Genomic DNA, 15,821 nt, shown 5'->3' with positions numbered 1-15,821 from the left:
TAATATAATATAATAGTTTAACATCCTTAATGCGGCACGGTGGCGCAGTGGTTAATGCTGCTGCCTCACATCACAGCGGACCCGGGTTCGAGTCCCGCTCTGTGCGGAGTTCGCATGCTCTCCCTGTGTCTGCGTGGGTTCTCTCCGGGTTCTCCGGCTTCCTCCCACCTCCAAAAGCATGCGCTTCAGGTTGATTGGCCGGTCCCAAATTGACCATAGGAGTGAGTGTGTGTATGAATGCTTGTTTGTTTCCGTGTGGCTCCGCGGTACACTGGCGTCGTGCCCGGAGTGTCCCCCGCCTCACGCCCTGAGACTGCCAGGATAGGCACTGGTTACCCCGCGACCTGTGTTAGCGGTTAAGCGGGTTGGAAAATGAATGAATGAATGAACATCCTTAATATAATAGTTTAACATCCATAATATAATATAATATAATATAATATAATATAATATAATATAATATAATATAATATAATATAATAGTTTAACATCCAGGTAAACTTAGATCGATATCTTACAGGTCACCCCGTTCTCTGCTTCAGTCCATCGTTTGTTCGTGTCTGAACCGTCTGGAGACAATCAATCACAGGTAACGACCAATCACACGCTGGGGACACGTGTCGTGTCACGTGGTCAGCCGTGACCTCGGTTCCTCACACAGAGTGATGGGTGGGGGCTGGAGGACACCTGGCTGCACCTTCAGACCCCCCACCCCCCACCCCGTTTCTCCTTGAAGCCCAATTTCAGCTTCATTTTGTTTGTTGATAGATTTCCTCAGACGATCAGACGAGTTCTGCTCAGGTTGGGGGGGGGGGGTGTTTGCTCTCGCGTCACAAAATAGAGGGAAATCGCGAGTCGTCTAGACGGGAGGACAGCGTGGAGGACAGACTGTCCTCCAGGAGGAGAACCTGCTGGACCAGCTGTCACACAGCGCCCCCCAGTGGCTCACCGAGGGACTGTAGTCTGCTGCTTCTTTAGCTCCTCTGGGGGTCCTCTTGGGGTCCTCTGGGGGTCCTCTGGGGGTCCTCTGGGGGTTCCTTTGGGGGTCTTCAGTCGGTCCTCTGGGGGTTCCTTTGGGGGTCTTCAGTCAGTACTCTGGGGGTTCTCTGGGAGTCCTCTAAGGGTCCTCTGAGGGGGTCGTCTGTCTGTCCTTTGGGGGTCCTCTGGGGGTCCTGTGGGGGTACCTTTGGGGTCCTATGGGGTCCTCTGTGGACGCCTGTCCATCTGACGCTTCACACGGATGTGAGCCCCGTTGTTCATAGCGTGTCCGTGCATCATGGTGGCCACGCCCCTTCACCACCATTGGACAGCAGTGAGACGGGACGGTCCCGTTGTGGGACTGAGGGAAGCAGCATTGTGGTCCTACGTGTTGAACTGAGGGTCGTACACCCTGTTCCCCTGCGGGGGGGTAGGTCAGCTTAGAAGGAGGTTCTTCTCTAACAGGACACAAACAGTGATGTCTTCATTCTCCTGCTGGAGGTGTCATCACTAACGAGAACACAGGAACAGTCAAGAGGACCAGGAGCAGATAGAACCTCCATGCTGTTTGGTCCATCGTTCACCTGCTGGACTCGTCTCCATCAGGTCTGACCTGCTGTGTCCTCAGGTCCTCTGCTGGTCCTCTGTCCTGAGAAGTCTCCCTTTATTCCCTCTTGGGTTTTTATGTTCCTCCCTGGGATGGAGGGTCTCAGTTGAGGGGGTGTCTTGTGTTCACACAATGGAATGTGATTTTTGGCTAGTCAATAAAAACTGGTTGAAGACAACTGTCTTTCAAGAGCGATGTTGTGGAACCGCTGTGGAGACATTCTGTCACGTTAGGGTAGAAAGTCAGCTGTGGTTTAATGTTAGCACCAACGCCCCCCAGTGGTCACTGGAATGTGTGGATGAAACCAGTGGTATGTTCCAGTCTCAGTGGTATGTTCCAGTCTCAGTGGTATGTTCCAGTCTCAGTGGTGTGTTCCAGTCTCAGTGGTGTGTTCCAGTCTCAGTGGTGTGTTCCAGTCTCAGTGGTATGTTCCAGTCTCAGTGGTGTGTTCCAGTCTCAGTGGTGTGTTCCAGTCTCAGTGGTGTGTTCCAGTCTCAGTGGTATGTTCCAGTCTCAGTGGTATGTTCCAGTCTCAGTGGTGTGTTCCAGTCTCAGTGGTGTGTTCCAGTCTCAGTGGTGTGTTCCAGTCTCAGTGGTATGTTCCAGTCTCAGTGGTGTGTTCCAGTCTCAGTGGTGTGTTCCAGTCTCAGTGGTATGTTCCAGTCTCAGTGGTATGTTCCAGTCTCAGTGGTGTGTTCCAGTCTCAGTGGTGTGTTCCAGTCTCAGTGGTGTGTTCCAGTCTCAGTGGTATGCTCCAGTCTCAGTGGTATGCTCCAGTCTCAGTGGTATGCTCCAGTCTCAGTGGTATGTTCCAGTCTCAGTGGTATGCTCCAGTCTCAGTGGTATGCTCCAGTCCACTCCCATTGGACACCGGCCCGTTTCCACGTATGGATGCTACGGCTGAAATCAGGATCAGCCTCCAAGCCCATGTGGGTTTCACTGGAGGGAGACGTGAAATCAGCATGGAGTCCGGATGTGAACCCACCCCCTCTGCTGAGTGAAGCTCCAACATCACATTTTATCACAGGTTCTCTCAGGTTCACCCCTCATCCACCCATTAGCTGTGGACCTGCTCACCCCATTAACCCAGTACCACCCCCCATCAATCTTCCTTCCTCCTTCCACCATACCGTCATCCAATCAGCTGTAATTGTGCCTTGAATTCACCAACTCCCTGATGGTGAACATGTATGAAGACAACAACCCAGGAGTCGGTGAACACAGCCTGACCTTCTGGTCCCCAGTTCAGCTCCTGCATCACATGGTCTGACTATAACCACAGAGACACTGACTCTATCTGGACTCTCTGACTCTCTGTCTCTGTGTCTGACCCTGTCCTGATCTTACTTTGATTTCTTTTCCACCCAACCGGTCAAGGCGGATGGCCGCCCAAAAGAGTCTGGGTCCTGTCCAGAGTTTCTTCCTCATTGAGGGAGTTTTTCCCACCACTGTCTCTGATGCTCTGGAGGGTTCAGTTGGGTTTTTCGGTCTGTTAAAGCGCTTTGAAATTTCTGTTGATGTGATTAAGCGCTTTAAAATAAAAGTTAATTGATTGATTGATTGATTGATTGATAGATTGATTGACCCATCTTTGTGAGACCATTTAAACAGACTTGTCCGATCTCAGCTGCTATAGAATTGAATCTAGAAGAGCGAAAGAGTCAAGTAGCCGTGCTTCAGTTTGTTCGAGACGGTCCCCGTCTCATCCAGGAGGGTTCTTCAGTTCTTCAGTGGACCTGGATCTCTGAGACCCATCAAAAAGAACCCGACTTCCTTCCTCCAGTCATTATAAAGTAGACGACTTGCAAACAAAACTAACACTTTGTTAATGCTCTTATTTTTCTTCTAAGACTTGACACATGATGTAATCTCACCTCTACACCACTAGATGGCGAGCAAGATCTGTTCTATAAAAGCTCATGAGCTATGAGTTGGCAAATTGTGTTTTTATTTATTCATCTTCATTACCTGATTCTTACGCTGTCAGGGGTCACGGGTCGCTGGAACCCATCCCAGTTGAACCTTGGAGCGGGAGGAAGGTTACACTCCAGGCGTGACGCCAGGGCACTGCGGAGCTGCATGTAGACAAACAAACAATCATGAACACTCTCACCTACGATTTGAGACCGGCCAATTCTCATGAACTTCATGTTTCTGGATGGGGGAGGATGCTGGGGAACCTGGAGAGAACCCACACAGACACGGTAGAACATGAACCTCTTACCTCCTGAACGACTGCAGCCCCAAGATTTAGTTTAGTCCTTATTTTCACAAATATAAAACAGGCACCTACGAAACAACTGCACATGAAAATGTGCTCCACAGGGTTCCTGGGGTCCTGGACATCAGTCCGGAGTGTCCCACGGCCCCTCACCGGGTCTGGGCTCCGCTGCTTTGTGGCCTCCTGCTGCTGGAGACTGAAACCCAGCAACAGGGGAAACACCCCCTGCGGTTCTGCCTGACAGGATGTGGCATCTCAGGCTGCGTAATTCAGACGGAACAGAATGAAGAAGAAGGAAGATTGAAGGATTCTCCAGGGAGTCACCCAGAGTTCACGTCTCTCTGTATCGCAGGGAACACGTCTGACGGGTACTTTGATGCGCCAGCTCTGAGCCGTCCTGATGGGTCGGTGTGCGTGGAGCACACACGCCCTGTCTGCAGGCTTCTGCCCATGAACTCTGACCTTAGCGGTGAATAAAATCAGTGTCTGCAGCTCAGCCACATCAGCTCTCCTCACCTGCTGCATCAGGGAGGAAGGGTTGGGTCGAGGGTTCGCTGGCAGGTCCCCGTGGTGCAGATCAAACCCATTCTTTCCGCGGTGCGCATTAAGCTCTCAGTGTTATTTACTGGACCTGCTGGGCTGCATTAGAGCGGCTCAGTCCTGTTAGAGCTGGACGCGAGGCGCCGCGCCCCGAGCCCAGATGTCCACGTCTCTCAGACACATTAATTCATCCGTGGAGGCGAAGGGGCCTTCCAGACGTCTGCGCTGCATTAGCCACTGTCCCATAACTCTCCTCCAATCCGGCTCCTCGGGGCCAACCTCCGAGCTTCTTGCCAATTAAGGGCCCTTGTTGGTAAGCAGATCCGTTGGTCTGTGCCCGCCGGCATCACCACGTCTTATTTCATTCTAATTCTACCTTTCATCATGTTTTGGAGCGGGACGTGACGGAAAGGATTTGTGACAGTTCTGACCTCTGGAAGGATTTCTACTCAACAAGAGTTCAACTTCTAGCTCACTGACATCGTTCTGAACGTCTCAGAGCCGAGGGCACTGCTGCACCACCATCACCATCATCATCATCATCATCATCATCATCATCATCATCATCATCATCATCATCATCATCATCATCATCATCATCATCATCATCATCATCATCACCACACAGCAGGCTGCTCCAGTGCTACAACCTTTGTGTTATCTTATATTCAGGAGTATGCTGGCTTTTAAACAAACATAAAAAAACCAAAACTTTTCAAACAACCATAACCATCATGTAAAAAAGAAACATGCTTCTAGAATCAATGTAGGTTCGATCAATCAGTCAATCAAGAGGACGGGTCAGTTGGGGTAGTTGGATTTAGGAGTTCTTCGAAGTGTTTCTTCTACTGAACGATAACCTTTTCAGTCGAGGTGAACACTGTCCCATCCTTCCTGTACACAGCTTGGGTTGTCCCTCAGTTCCCCCTCCTGAGGTGTTGGACAATCTTCCAGAACACTTTGTACCATCCACAAGTTCTTCTCCATGGTCTCTCCGAACTCCTCCCACGCCCTTTTGTTTTGCCTCAATCACAGCTGAGGCTGCATTTCTTCTCTGCAACTCCCTCAGGAGTCCCCAGGGACAACAGGCCCCTGAAGGCCTCCTTCAGCCGGACGGCTTCCCTGACCAACAGGGTCCACCACGGTGTTCGAGGGTTACCGCCCCTTGAGGCACCCAAGACCTTGAGACCACAGCTCTCAGCTGCAGCTTCAGCAATGGAAGCTTTGAACATCGACCATTCAGGTTCAATGCCCCCAGCCTCCACAGGGACGCACCAGAAGCTCCTTCGGAGGTGTGAGTTGAAAGCCTTGCGGACAGAGTCCTTCTCCAGACGTTCCCAGTTCACCCGCACTACTCGTTTGGGCTTACCAGGTCTATCAAAAGGTTTCCTCCGCCAATGGACCCAACTCACCACCAGGTGGAGATCAGTTGACAGCTCTGCTCCTCTATTCACCAAAGTCTCCAAAACACACGGTCGAAGGTCAGATGATACGATCACAAGATCAATCATTGACCTCCGACCCAGGGTGCTCTGGTACCAGGTACACTTATGAGCATCCTTGTGTTCGAACATGGTGTTAGTTATGAACAATCCGTGACTAGCACAGAAGTCCAACAACATAACACCGCTTGGTTTCAGATCAGGGAGGCCATTCCTCCCAATCACGCCCCTCCAAGTGTCTCCATCATTGCCGACGTGTGCATTGAAGTCCCCCAGGAGAACAATGGAGTTTCCTAGAGGGGTCCTGTGACGGATCCCATTTAGGGACCCCAAGAAGGCCGAATACTTCAGCTGCTATTTGGTGCCTTTGCAGAAGCAACAGTCAGAGGTCCCCTGAGTGTCCAAAACACACGGTCTAAGGTCAGATGATACAATCATAAAATCAATCATTGACCTCTGACCCATGGTGCTCTGGTACCAGCCAGGGGCTGAGCACCGCCTTGCACCTTGCATCTGATGCAACTCCGGAAAAGAACAAGGTCCAACCCCTATCCACGAGTTTGGATCCAGAACCGAGGCTATGCGTGGCGGTAAGCTCCACCAGATCCAACTGGTAACGCTCCACCTCCAACACAAGCTCCAGTTCCTTCCCCACCAGTGAGGTGACATTCCACGTCCCCAAAGCCAGCTTTTGTCGCCCGGGTCTGGTCCGTCGTGACCCCGTCTTCACTGCTACCCATGTGGCAGCGCACCCGACCCCATCGGTCCTCCCTGTGGGTGGTGGGTCCACAGGGTTACAGAAAAGCCATGTTAATTCTTCGGCCAGAGAAGACCCGGCCACCAGACGCTCATTGACGGGCCCTCCATCCCGGCCTGGCTCCAGACGTGGGTCTCGTCGTGGGCAGGGTTACTTGTTTCCCTCCCTCTACCTGTCATGACGTCTTCCGAACCATTCTTCTTCTGGGACCCGTTTGCTTTGGGTGACCCTACCAGGAGCACAAGACTCCCAACAACACAGCTATCAGGATCCTCAGGGCACAAAAACCTCTCCACCACGATAAGGTGATGGTTCCTTGGAGATCTCATTTCAGGTAAATCTAAAGATTTTCTGCACAAATTATTGTTCTTTTAATGTGTAGTAGCACCGAAGACACATTCCTATCTATACTTTTTCTACTGTATAGTTTGTCATTCAGTACAGATCTAAATCTCTTATAGGACATCACATATTTGAGATGGTATTTGTTTCATTCACCCGAATCTATAAAGCAATCAGTCATAAAGTTAAAGCTGTGCTGCCAAACCAGAACTGGTTCATGGAGGATTTAGAACAGTCACATGTACAGGAACCATTCGTTAACACCTCCCTCACAAGCTCCTCCCACCAGGTACGACCCCCAGTTTCCCAGTCGTCAAGGTGTGAGGGCTTGTGGGTGGTTGGAACTAGATGCCCCAGCGGGCCCCACACTGAACTGCTAAATGTCCCCCTCCTGCCCACTGGGTAGCTCTCGTAACACACGCGGGGTCAGACTGAGGTCTCCTGCCCCTCACACTTGAAGCGCTAATGAGGTCTGAACATGTCAGAAGAGGGTGGGGCCTGACCTCTGCTCGGAACCCGGGGCCCAGTTTGACGAATCCGTCCTGACATCAACCCAGAACAAGGTGGAGGGACACCGCGGGGACGGACCTCAAAGAATGGACGACGCTGCTTCAGACAGTGTCCAGCTTCAGTCTGGAGTTTGTCAGATGTTTGACGGTGAATTCCAGGAAGTGAGGCTCTGATTTCATTCCCCTGCGACCTGGAAACACCCTATTGGTGATTGTCGTCGTGCTGGAAGTCTGACAAACCTGTTCCTATCAATCCTAGGATGGAATCAGATTCTGCTGAACAACACAATCACAATTTTCTTCTGGTGTTCACGCTGAGAACCGGAGCATCCACAGTGGTTTAATGAAGTATAAATATAATAATATAAACAGTCAAACAGTAATTAAAAGTTATTTCAGGCTAGTTTAAAGCACATTAATAAACGTTAAAGACCTTGAGCCATTGTGTTGGGGTGTTGTGGTAAGGGTTAGGGGTTAGGGGTTAGGGGTTAGGGTTATGGGTAAGGGGTTATGGTTATACAGCAGAGACACTGGATGTCCAACTCCAGGTGTTTGAGAAAAGAACACAAGACATCCCTGGTTACCCCATTACCTGTTCCGCTGTTACCCCATTACCTGTTCCTCTGTTACCCTGTTACCCCATTACCCTGTAACACGATTACTTTGTTATCCATTACTCTGTTACCTATTACCCTGTTATCCTATTACCCTTTTACCTCATTACCTTCTAACCCTGTTACCCTGCTACTACTTACCCTATTACTCCATTACCTTGTCACTATTAACCCGCTATTTGTTACCCTGCTATCCCATTAACTTGTTACTCTGTTACCATGTTACCCCATGCCTAATTTGAAAACAGGTTCACACCTCAGTCTGACTGAATTAAAAGTCGGTGCCATTCAGAAAGAAACCCCACCCCTGACTGATCCTCCAGTCGTTACGCAGAAGGATCAGGGCCTGACATGCTGTTTTATTTCAGTGTCACAGATCTTCTCAGTAAAATCACCCGTCTATCACTTCTGATGTGGTTTACTTTTCACAATGCCATAATCACGTGATAATCTGGTCATAGAAACATTTATTCAATCCCTCCAGTAGCTCCAAACGTGAATTATTTAACACCAAACCTTGGGAATTCAGAATAAATACTGTGGGTTGTCTGAAAAGGATCTTACCTTCAAATCTCTTTGGAAATCATCCAGCGTGTAGTGTTCATGGCAGATTCTCGGATAATTGGTCATTTTTACCGTTTATCCTTGCTTTCCATTGCTGTCCAATCTTTTTTAAGGTTTCCTGACCACAGGGAGGATGCAGACATCAGAAAACCTTTTTCCTTATATTTTTCATAATGATAAATAAAATGTCACTTAAAAATGAGTTTATTGTCCCTTTAATATAAACCAGAGTTGTTATTAACTCCACACAGGCCAACAGTAACGAATGGCGGCTAGCTCAATGCTGACATATTATGGAAAATCCCATTGACGGGCTAGCGTGTTAGCATCGGTAGCGTGATTACCTTTTCCATACACACAGTAAGGCCAAACGGGACATTATAACTAGTCAGTGACTCTAAGAATTAGTGCATTCACTCACAGACTGATGAATAAAACACTTTGGAGTCTCCAAAGTAAAAACAGACAGTTGTGGCTGTTTTAGGATCTTATTTTTTTATTGAGGAGATTCAAGTCGGGCTTTTAGAAAATAAACCAATGACAATATTACAAATAATGAAATTGTTACATCATTCACAGGGTTACAGTCAATGTACATTTATACACAATTACAGGACCCCCCCACACCCGTCACAGTGGTGTGACCCGGTACTGGTCTACAATGTGGGCCTTAAAGGAGTGGAGAGAGGAAGTGTTCCGTCGCCGTCGGGTCAAGCTGACGGCCAGGGTGGTGGTAGGAGGGAGAGCCGGGGCAAAAAGGGGGTCACACTGAGAAACACCAATGGAGGGGATAGGGGGGCTCGCTCTGAGCCACACCCACCCATCCATCAGTCGTCTGCTGATGTCACCTGAACGTCTCACACAACCTCCACCTGAAATGAAACATGACCCCCACAGCAGAAGGAGGCGCTCTGGTGCTATGTGACCCCCACAGCAGAAGGAGGCGCTCTGGTGCTGTGTGACCCCCACAGCAGCAGAGGGCGTTGCAGCAGGAGGCAGCCCTCTGCTCAAACATCCTGGCTCAGTGTGGATTCATGGTCACAAACTGCAACACACAAGGTACACAAGGACAGGACTGTGTTCAACCAGCGTGACACCCCCCATGGTGACACCCCTCATGGTGACACCCCTCATGGTGACACCCCTCATGGCGACACCCCCCATGGTGACACCCCTCATGGTGATACCCCTCATGGTGACACCCCCCATGGTGACACTCCTCATGGTGACACCCCTCATGGTGACACCCCTCATGGCGACACCCCCCATGGTGACACCCCTCATGGTAACACCCCTCATGGTGACACCTCATGGCGACACCCCTCATGGTGACACCTCATGGCGACACCCCTCATGGTGACACCCCTCATGGTGACACCCCTCATGGCGACACCCCCCATGGTGACACTCCTCATGGTGACACCCCTCATGGTGACACCCCTCATGGTGACACCCCCCATGGTGACACCCCTCATGGTGACACCTCATGGCGACACCCCTCATGGTGACACCCCTCATGGTGACACCCCTCATGGTGACACCTCATGGCGACACCCCTCATGGTGACACCCCTCATGGTGACACCCCTCATGGTGACACCTCATGGCGACACCCCTCATGGTGACACCCCTCAACCTCCATTCCTTCAGAACACGAGGGACGCTGGAGTCTGTGGAGCCATTAAATAGAGTTCCTGAAGGTGAAAGTGAAGGACACACACTTCCTGTATTTACAGACGTTGGGCTGAAACATTGGACACCCCAGTGGTCCGGTCTTCAGATCAGTGGACTCTTCTTGGGATCTAATTTAACTGACATCAAACCTTCAGCGATGTGATGGGAGGAAACCCTCCATGAACCTGAATGGATGTCTGGCTTTCACCAGTGGATTGTGGGTAACCCACAGCCAGTCTGGTGTGGAAAACAAACACTTCTGTTCACAAAGTCTTCATGCGGCGCTTTTCAACACTCCATCCATTCCAAAGTTTCCTCCCCGCTGGAATCAGACGAACCCTCTGGATGGAGCTCAGGACGACGGGCGACAGAAGAGTCCATCCAGCTCCAATGACGTCTGGAAGTCGTTCTCCCACGTTGTTTCAGGCGTCCCGTCAGGAATCGGTCCTGATGAAGAACTGGACAGAGTCTACCGACACACGTCTGAATCAGCTTTAATGGGACTGGAACAGAAACTCGTGGGTGTACTTTAGATCAACTCCCAGATCATCGTTAAGTGTTTTTCCTGACGATGGGATGTTTGCAGTGCCAGCAGAGGAAGTACCGCCTCACTATGTGGAACCAATGAGCTTCAGGTACTGAAAACAGGGAGAGGAAGACGGTCTGAAGCTCGGATCCAAGCCTGGGCGTTGGTATCAGTGGCGTTTGGGTCGCTCTGCCGAGGCGCCCTTGAGCAAGGCGCCGTCCCCCCCCACAAGCTGCTTATTTGGGGCGCACCCCGAAGTCGCGACCCTTCACTCTACCTCCCCATGTACTAACAATTTGTTGTACTAACCGCATGCCTACAGGCCCCTAGTGTGTTGTGTTTGTTCAGGGGCCTGTACACAACTTTGTATGCATGGTTAGACATACAGTATATACGCATGTAAAAGAGTGTACAAGATCATTTCCCCGTAGGGGATCAAAAAGCTGACTTTCTTTCTTTCTCTGGGAATCTCTACGGGACTCCAACTCCCCTCAGCGTGGGTTACAGGTGACCACACAAACATGACAACGTATTGAGAGGAAACAACACAATAACTGCATGTACCGTCGCCATGACGACAGGGTTCTGAGCCCCCATGTGATGGATGGATGAGCGTCGATGGAAGACCCAGAGTGTCCAGAGTCAAAGAGTCAACTCTGTTCAGGAACAAGTGAGAACAATAACCAGCCGGTGACGCCCACACACACCCCGCAAACATAGAACACACTGCGCCACGTGTGGAACACACGCGTGTGGTTTGGAACCGCACCGCCAAAGTGTAACGTAACAAAAACAGGAAGAAGGAAGTGTGACTGGAACGCAGCCACATGCTAAACTCTACTAACGCAGCAATTCAGAGCGTGGTGAAGCACAGCTGTCAGTCAGCACGCCGTGGCCCCACGGCGACCCTTGTGGCAGGACGAGTGACATGTACAGCATAGGATCAGGATTGAGATCAAGATCAAGATCAAGATCAAGATCAAGATCAGGATCAGTTCCATTTGGCAAACTAAGTTTTTCATGGTGAAGCAGAATGAACTAAACTCGTCTCTCGTCTAACGTGAGAAAACCAGGAATAAATGGAAAAACAAAATTCAGCACAAAATTTCACACTATAAAAAAAAAGATTTTTGTTTGGGCGTTGATGTTGTGTAAACTGACATCAGTCTGTGATGAACTTCGTCCATTTCATGGTTTCCTTTGAGTTCCTCTCCCCCGGGCGTGTGGGGCGAGTCGGGCGTGTGGGGCGAGTCGGGCGTGTGGGGCGAGTCGGGCGTGCGGGGCGTCGGCTCCCCGTTCAGCTCCACGCCCCCTGAGGTCAAGCTGCCTCATCCTCACCCCGACTCCTCCTCGGCTCCTCTTCTTGCCCTTTTAAAGGGCAGTTACTCCCCTCTGTTCGCCGTCAGATCAACTAATTTAGACTTTCTTTGCTTTTGCTCGTTTCCTTTTTTTCTTTAAAAAAATCTTTACAAAATTATCACAACAAACAAGAAAATCAAAAGAAAACAGTGGAAAATGGAGTTGCTGGTCTCTTCTAATGTCTGTGGGCCCCTGAGGGCCCCCCCTGTGGACTTAGTTCCTGAACTCTCCACAGCTGAGCCCAAAGATGGGGGCGAGTCTGGATCGGGGGTAAGAGGGGGAGAGAGGGAGGCGGTCGGGGGACGACCACACCGCATCACAGGAACAACATAAAGCATCGGTCCGTCCTCCACACCCCCCGTCCTCCGGCCCCCCCGTCTGCTGCGAGCCTCACACCTCCACCGAGTGGATCTGGTTCATCTGGGCCCGCATCATCTGGACGCTGTTCAGGATCTTCTTCTGGTGACCCGCTAGCGTCACGCCCACCCGCAGGATGTCCCTGAGAGGACGGAGAGACAGTCAGAACAGTCCGAGACAGACCCCCCCATCAGGCGGCTGGACGGACACTCACTCCATGGTCATCTGGGACACCACCTCAAACGTGGTGAAGTCGGCGCCGCTGAAGTTGTCTTTGTACTGGCCCATCTTGATGGCGTCCAGCCACTCGTCCACCGTGCTGAAGCTGGAGAAGTCTGGGATGCTGCGGTCCAGGAGAGGCAGATGAACACTGGGGGGGGCACAAGCAGAGGACATTCAGAGGACAGATCAGAGTCAGCCCAGACCACCTGCACCTGATCCACACCAGAGATCAGGTGTTCAGAGTGTCGGTCTAACCCCCCAGGCAGGAGGTTCCAAACTGGATCCTCATCAACACTACTATCCAAATGAAGTGACAGGATTCAGGGGGCCGATATATCTACTAGGAGTTAGTGGAAATCTGGCCCCCGTTCTGCCCCCCCCACTAATGAAAGCAGAGGAGGGAAGCCGTCGAAGCAAAGTAACCCCCGGAGCAGACCCACAGCCTTCATGGGACGGTTTGATTTATGGAACCCAAAAGCTTTCATTTACATCACTGCTCGGCGCCGGGACAGACAGGAGGCGGGGGCTCTGGGAAACAGGGCGGAGCCACGGAGGGTACGAAGGAAAACAATGAGACGACGCTACGACCAGAGACCAGATAGAACCCCTCCGTGGTCTCCGATCAGGACGACGAGTGTGAGGGAACACCTGACCCCCCCTAGAGGAACCAGACGGTTCCAGCCGCTCACCCTGAGGACAGCGGCGTCATGGCCTTCAGCGTGTTGGGGTTCCGGATCATCTTGTCCAGGTTGCTGACGATCTGACTGAACTTGGGCCGGTTGTTGCGGTCCTTCTGCCAGCAGTCCAACATGAGCTGGTGCAGGGCGCTGGGGCAGTCCATGGGGGGGGGCAGCCGGTAGTCCTGCTCTATGGCGTTGATGACCTGCAGGGGGAGACACACAGCTATGAGGGGGGGCACCCCAGAACGGGGCACCTGAACGAGTCCGTGGTCTGTCCTGAATGGTTCCCTCGACCAGACGGACTGTTAGACCCAGTCGGGTCGACCAGAACACCAGCGCTGGTCCAGTCAGGTGTGAGTGGGCGTGCACGGCGGCGGTGAACAGTCAGACACCCGTGATGCGGTCCCCTCCTCGTTACCGGGGCCGTTAACGGTCAAACACATTAATCTCCTTCACGGGGCTCCAAAGAGCCCCCTGATGGGGCCGCGACGCGATCTGGAGCCGCTGATAAGATCAGCGTCCAGGCCCCCCCCTCAGCGCATCAGGGTCCTCACCGCCAATCACAAACTATCTTCATTATCTGTCGCTGTAATTTGCCTCTATTACCCAGAGGGGGATGGGAAATGGAGCCCCAGTCAGGGGCAGAAAGTGTACGCGGAGCGCCGCCACACATTCACCATGATCTGATTGTGGTTGTGTGGCGTGGGGGGGTGGGGGGTTCAGATCAACCTGTGAGTGACGAAACATCTGAAGCTAAAACGTGTTTAAGGAGGCGATAAACAGGAGGAGGAGCCGTACGTCCTGATTGGTCATGTCCCAGTACGGCCTCTCGCCGTACGACATGACCTCCCACATGACGATGCCGTAGCTCCACACGTCGCTGGCAGACGTGAACTTCCTGTACTGGATCGCTTCGGGCGCCGTCCATCGGATGGGAATCTTCCCTCCCTGCAGACACAAAGGTCAACACGTCAGAAATGGAACCCAACCGCCAGAGCCCCGCCCCCAGAGAGAGCCTCAACGCTAACGCTGGTCCACACGACACACCCCTGGGAGTCCAAGGTGTAGGAACAGGTGAAGGCTGGCAGCGCTGGGGGTGGGTTCCCCACAGGTTCGGGGTCACATGTGTTCATGCTGACCCCGGATGACACCTGAGGGGCGGGGGCGGCTGGAGCGGTTCTTACCAGAGCGCTGGTGTAGGTGGGGTCGGACGTGTCGTCCTCCAGGAAGCGCGACAGGCCGAAGTCGGACACCTTGCACACCAGGTTGCTGTTGACCAGGATGTTGCGGGCGGCGAGGTCCCGGTGAACGTAGTTCATGTCGGCCAGGTACTTCATGCCCGAGGCGATGCCCCGCAGCATCCCCACCAGCTGGATCACCGTGAACTGGCCGTCGTTTTGCTGGAAACACAAACCAGTTGGATGATGGGACGTTGGCGCTGAGCAAACAGAAACGAGCATCAGCTGAGAGGCAGAGCGGACCGACCCGGCTGGTCTGGAGGAACCGGTTCAGACGCCAGCCCCCTGTCCGTGGAACCCTGACCCCCCCACAGTCGCTTTCTGTCAAACGCTGGAATTGTTGGATTCTGACACGTCTTCCTGCGACACGTGCCTCTAAACCACATGTGTCAAACCCAAGGTCGGGGGCCACGTGTGGCCCCCGAGAGAATAAATAGGTCAGAAGTGTGTTTTGACCAAAAACTATATTTCCCACAATGCATTAATTCAGCCAATTTTAACTGTTATTTTTCTTTATTGATTGATAGTTTGATCCTTGATTGATGGAGTTCTGTGGGTTTAATAACCTGACAAATGAAAAGGATTTATGTTAGAACAGAGAAACAAACAAACATGTTTTTTCTGTCTAACTGTAATGTTTGGAACTAGAATCAGTCAGAAATTCAGTTATTTAACATTAAGGAGTAGTTACATTTAGTTACATTACACTGAGTTACATTTAGTTACATTTATTAGTTACATGAAGGAGTAGTTACATTTAGTTACATTACACTGAGTTACATTTAGTTACATTTATTAGTTACATTAAGGAGTAGTTACATTTAGTTACATTACACTGAGTTACATTTAGTTACATTTATTAGTTACATTAAGGAGTAGTTACATTTAGTTACATTACACTGAGTTACATTTAGTTACATTTATTAGTTACATTAAGGAGTAGTTACATTTAGTTACATTACACTGAGTTACATTTAGTTACATTTATTAGTTACATTAAGGAGTAGTTACATTTAGTTACATTACACTGAGTTACATTTAGTTACATTTATTAGTAACATTAAGGAGTAGTTACATTTAGTTACATTACACTGAGTTACATTTAGTTACATTTATTAGTTACATTAAGGAGTAGTTACATTTAGTTACATTACACTGAGTTACATTTAGTTACATTTATTAGTTACATTAA

General features: G+C 50.8%; 1 protein-coding gene across 4 annotated transcripts in view; it reads right to left on the bottom strand.

Moving 5' to 3' along the window:
• Nucleotides 1–9,052: 9,052 nt before the first annotated feature.
• The window catches only part of ephb2b (eph receptor B2b), a 98,053-nt gene continuing 91,284 nt past the window's right edge, over nt 9,053–15,821 (bottom strand). For all 4 annotated transcript variants that reach the window (XM_068314408.1, XM_068314410.1, XM_068314409.1 and 1 more), the window contains exons 12-16: nt 14,576–14,791; nt 14,190–14,339; nt 13,401–13,594; nt 12,704–12,859; nt 9,053–12,631 (exon numbers count right to left, since the gene is read on the bottom strand). In XM_068314408.1, coding sequence (XP_068170509.1) covers nt 12,523–12,631; nt 12,704–12,859; nt 13,401–13,594; nt 14,190–14,339; nt 14,576–14,791 — 825 coding nt within the window. In that variant the 3' untranslated portion in view covers nt 9,053–12,522. The remainder of the gene's footprint in view (nt 12,632–12,703; nt 12,860–13,400; nt 13,595–14,189; nt 14,340–14,575; nt 14,792–15,821) is intronic.

The sequence above is a fragment of the Antennarius striatus genome, chromosome 5 (assembly GCF_040054535.1).
Source record: "Antennarius striatus isolate MH-2024 chromosome 5, ASM4005453v1, whole genome shotgun sequence".
Lineage (NCBI taxonomy): Eukaryota > Metazoa > Chordata > Actinopteri > Lophiiformes > Antennariidae > Antennarius > Antennarius striatus.
This window is presented reverse-complemented; position numbering and strand designations above follow the sequence as displayed.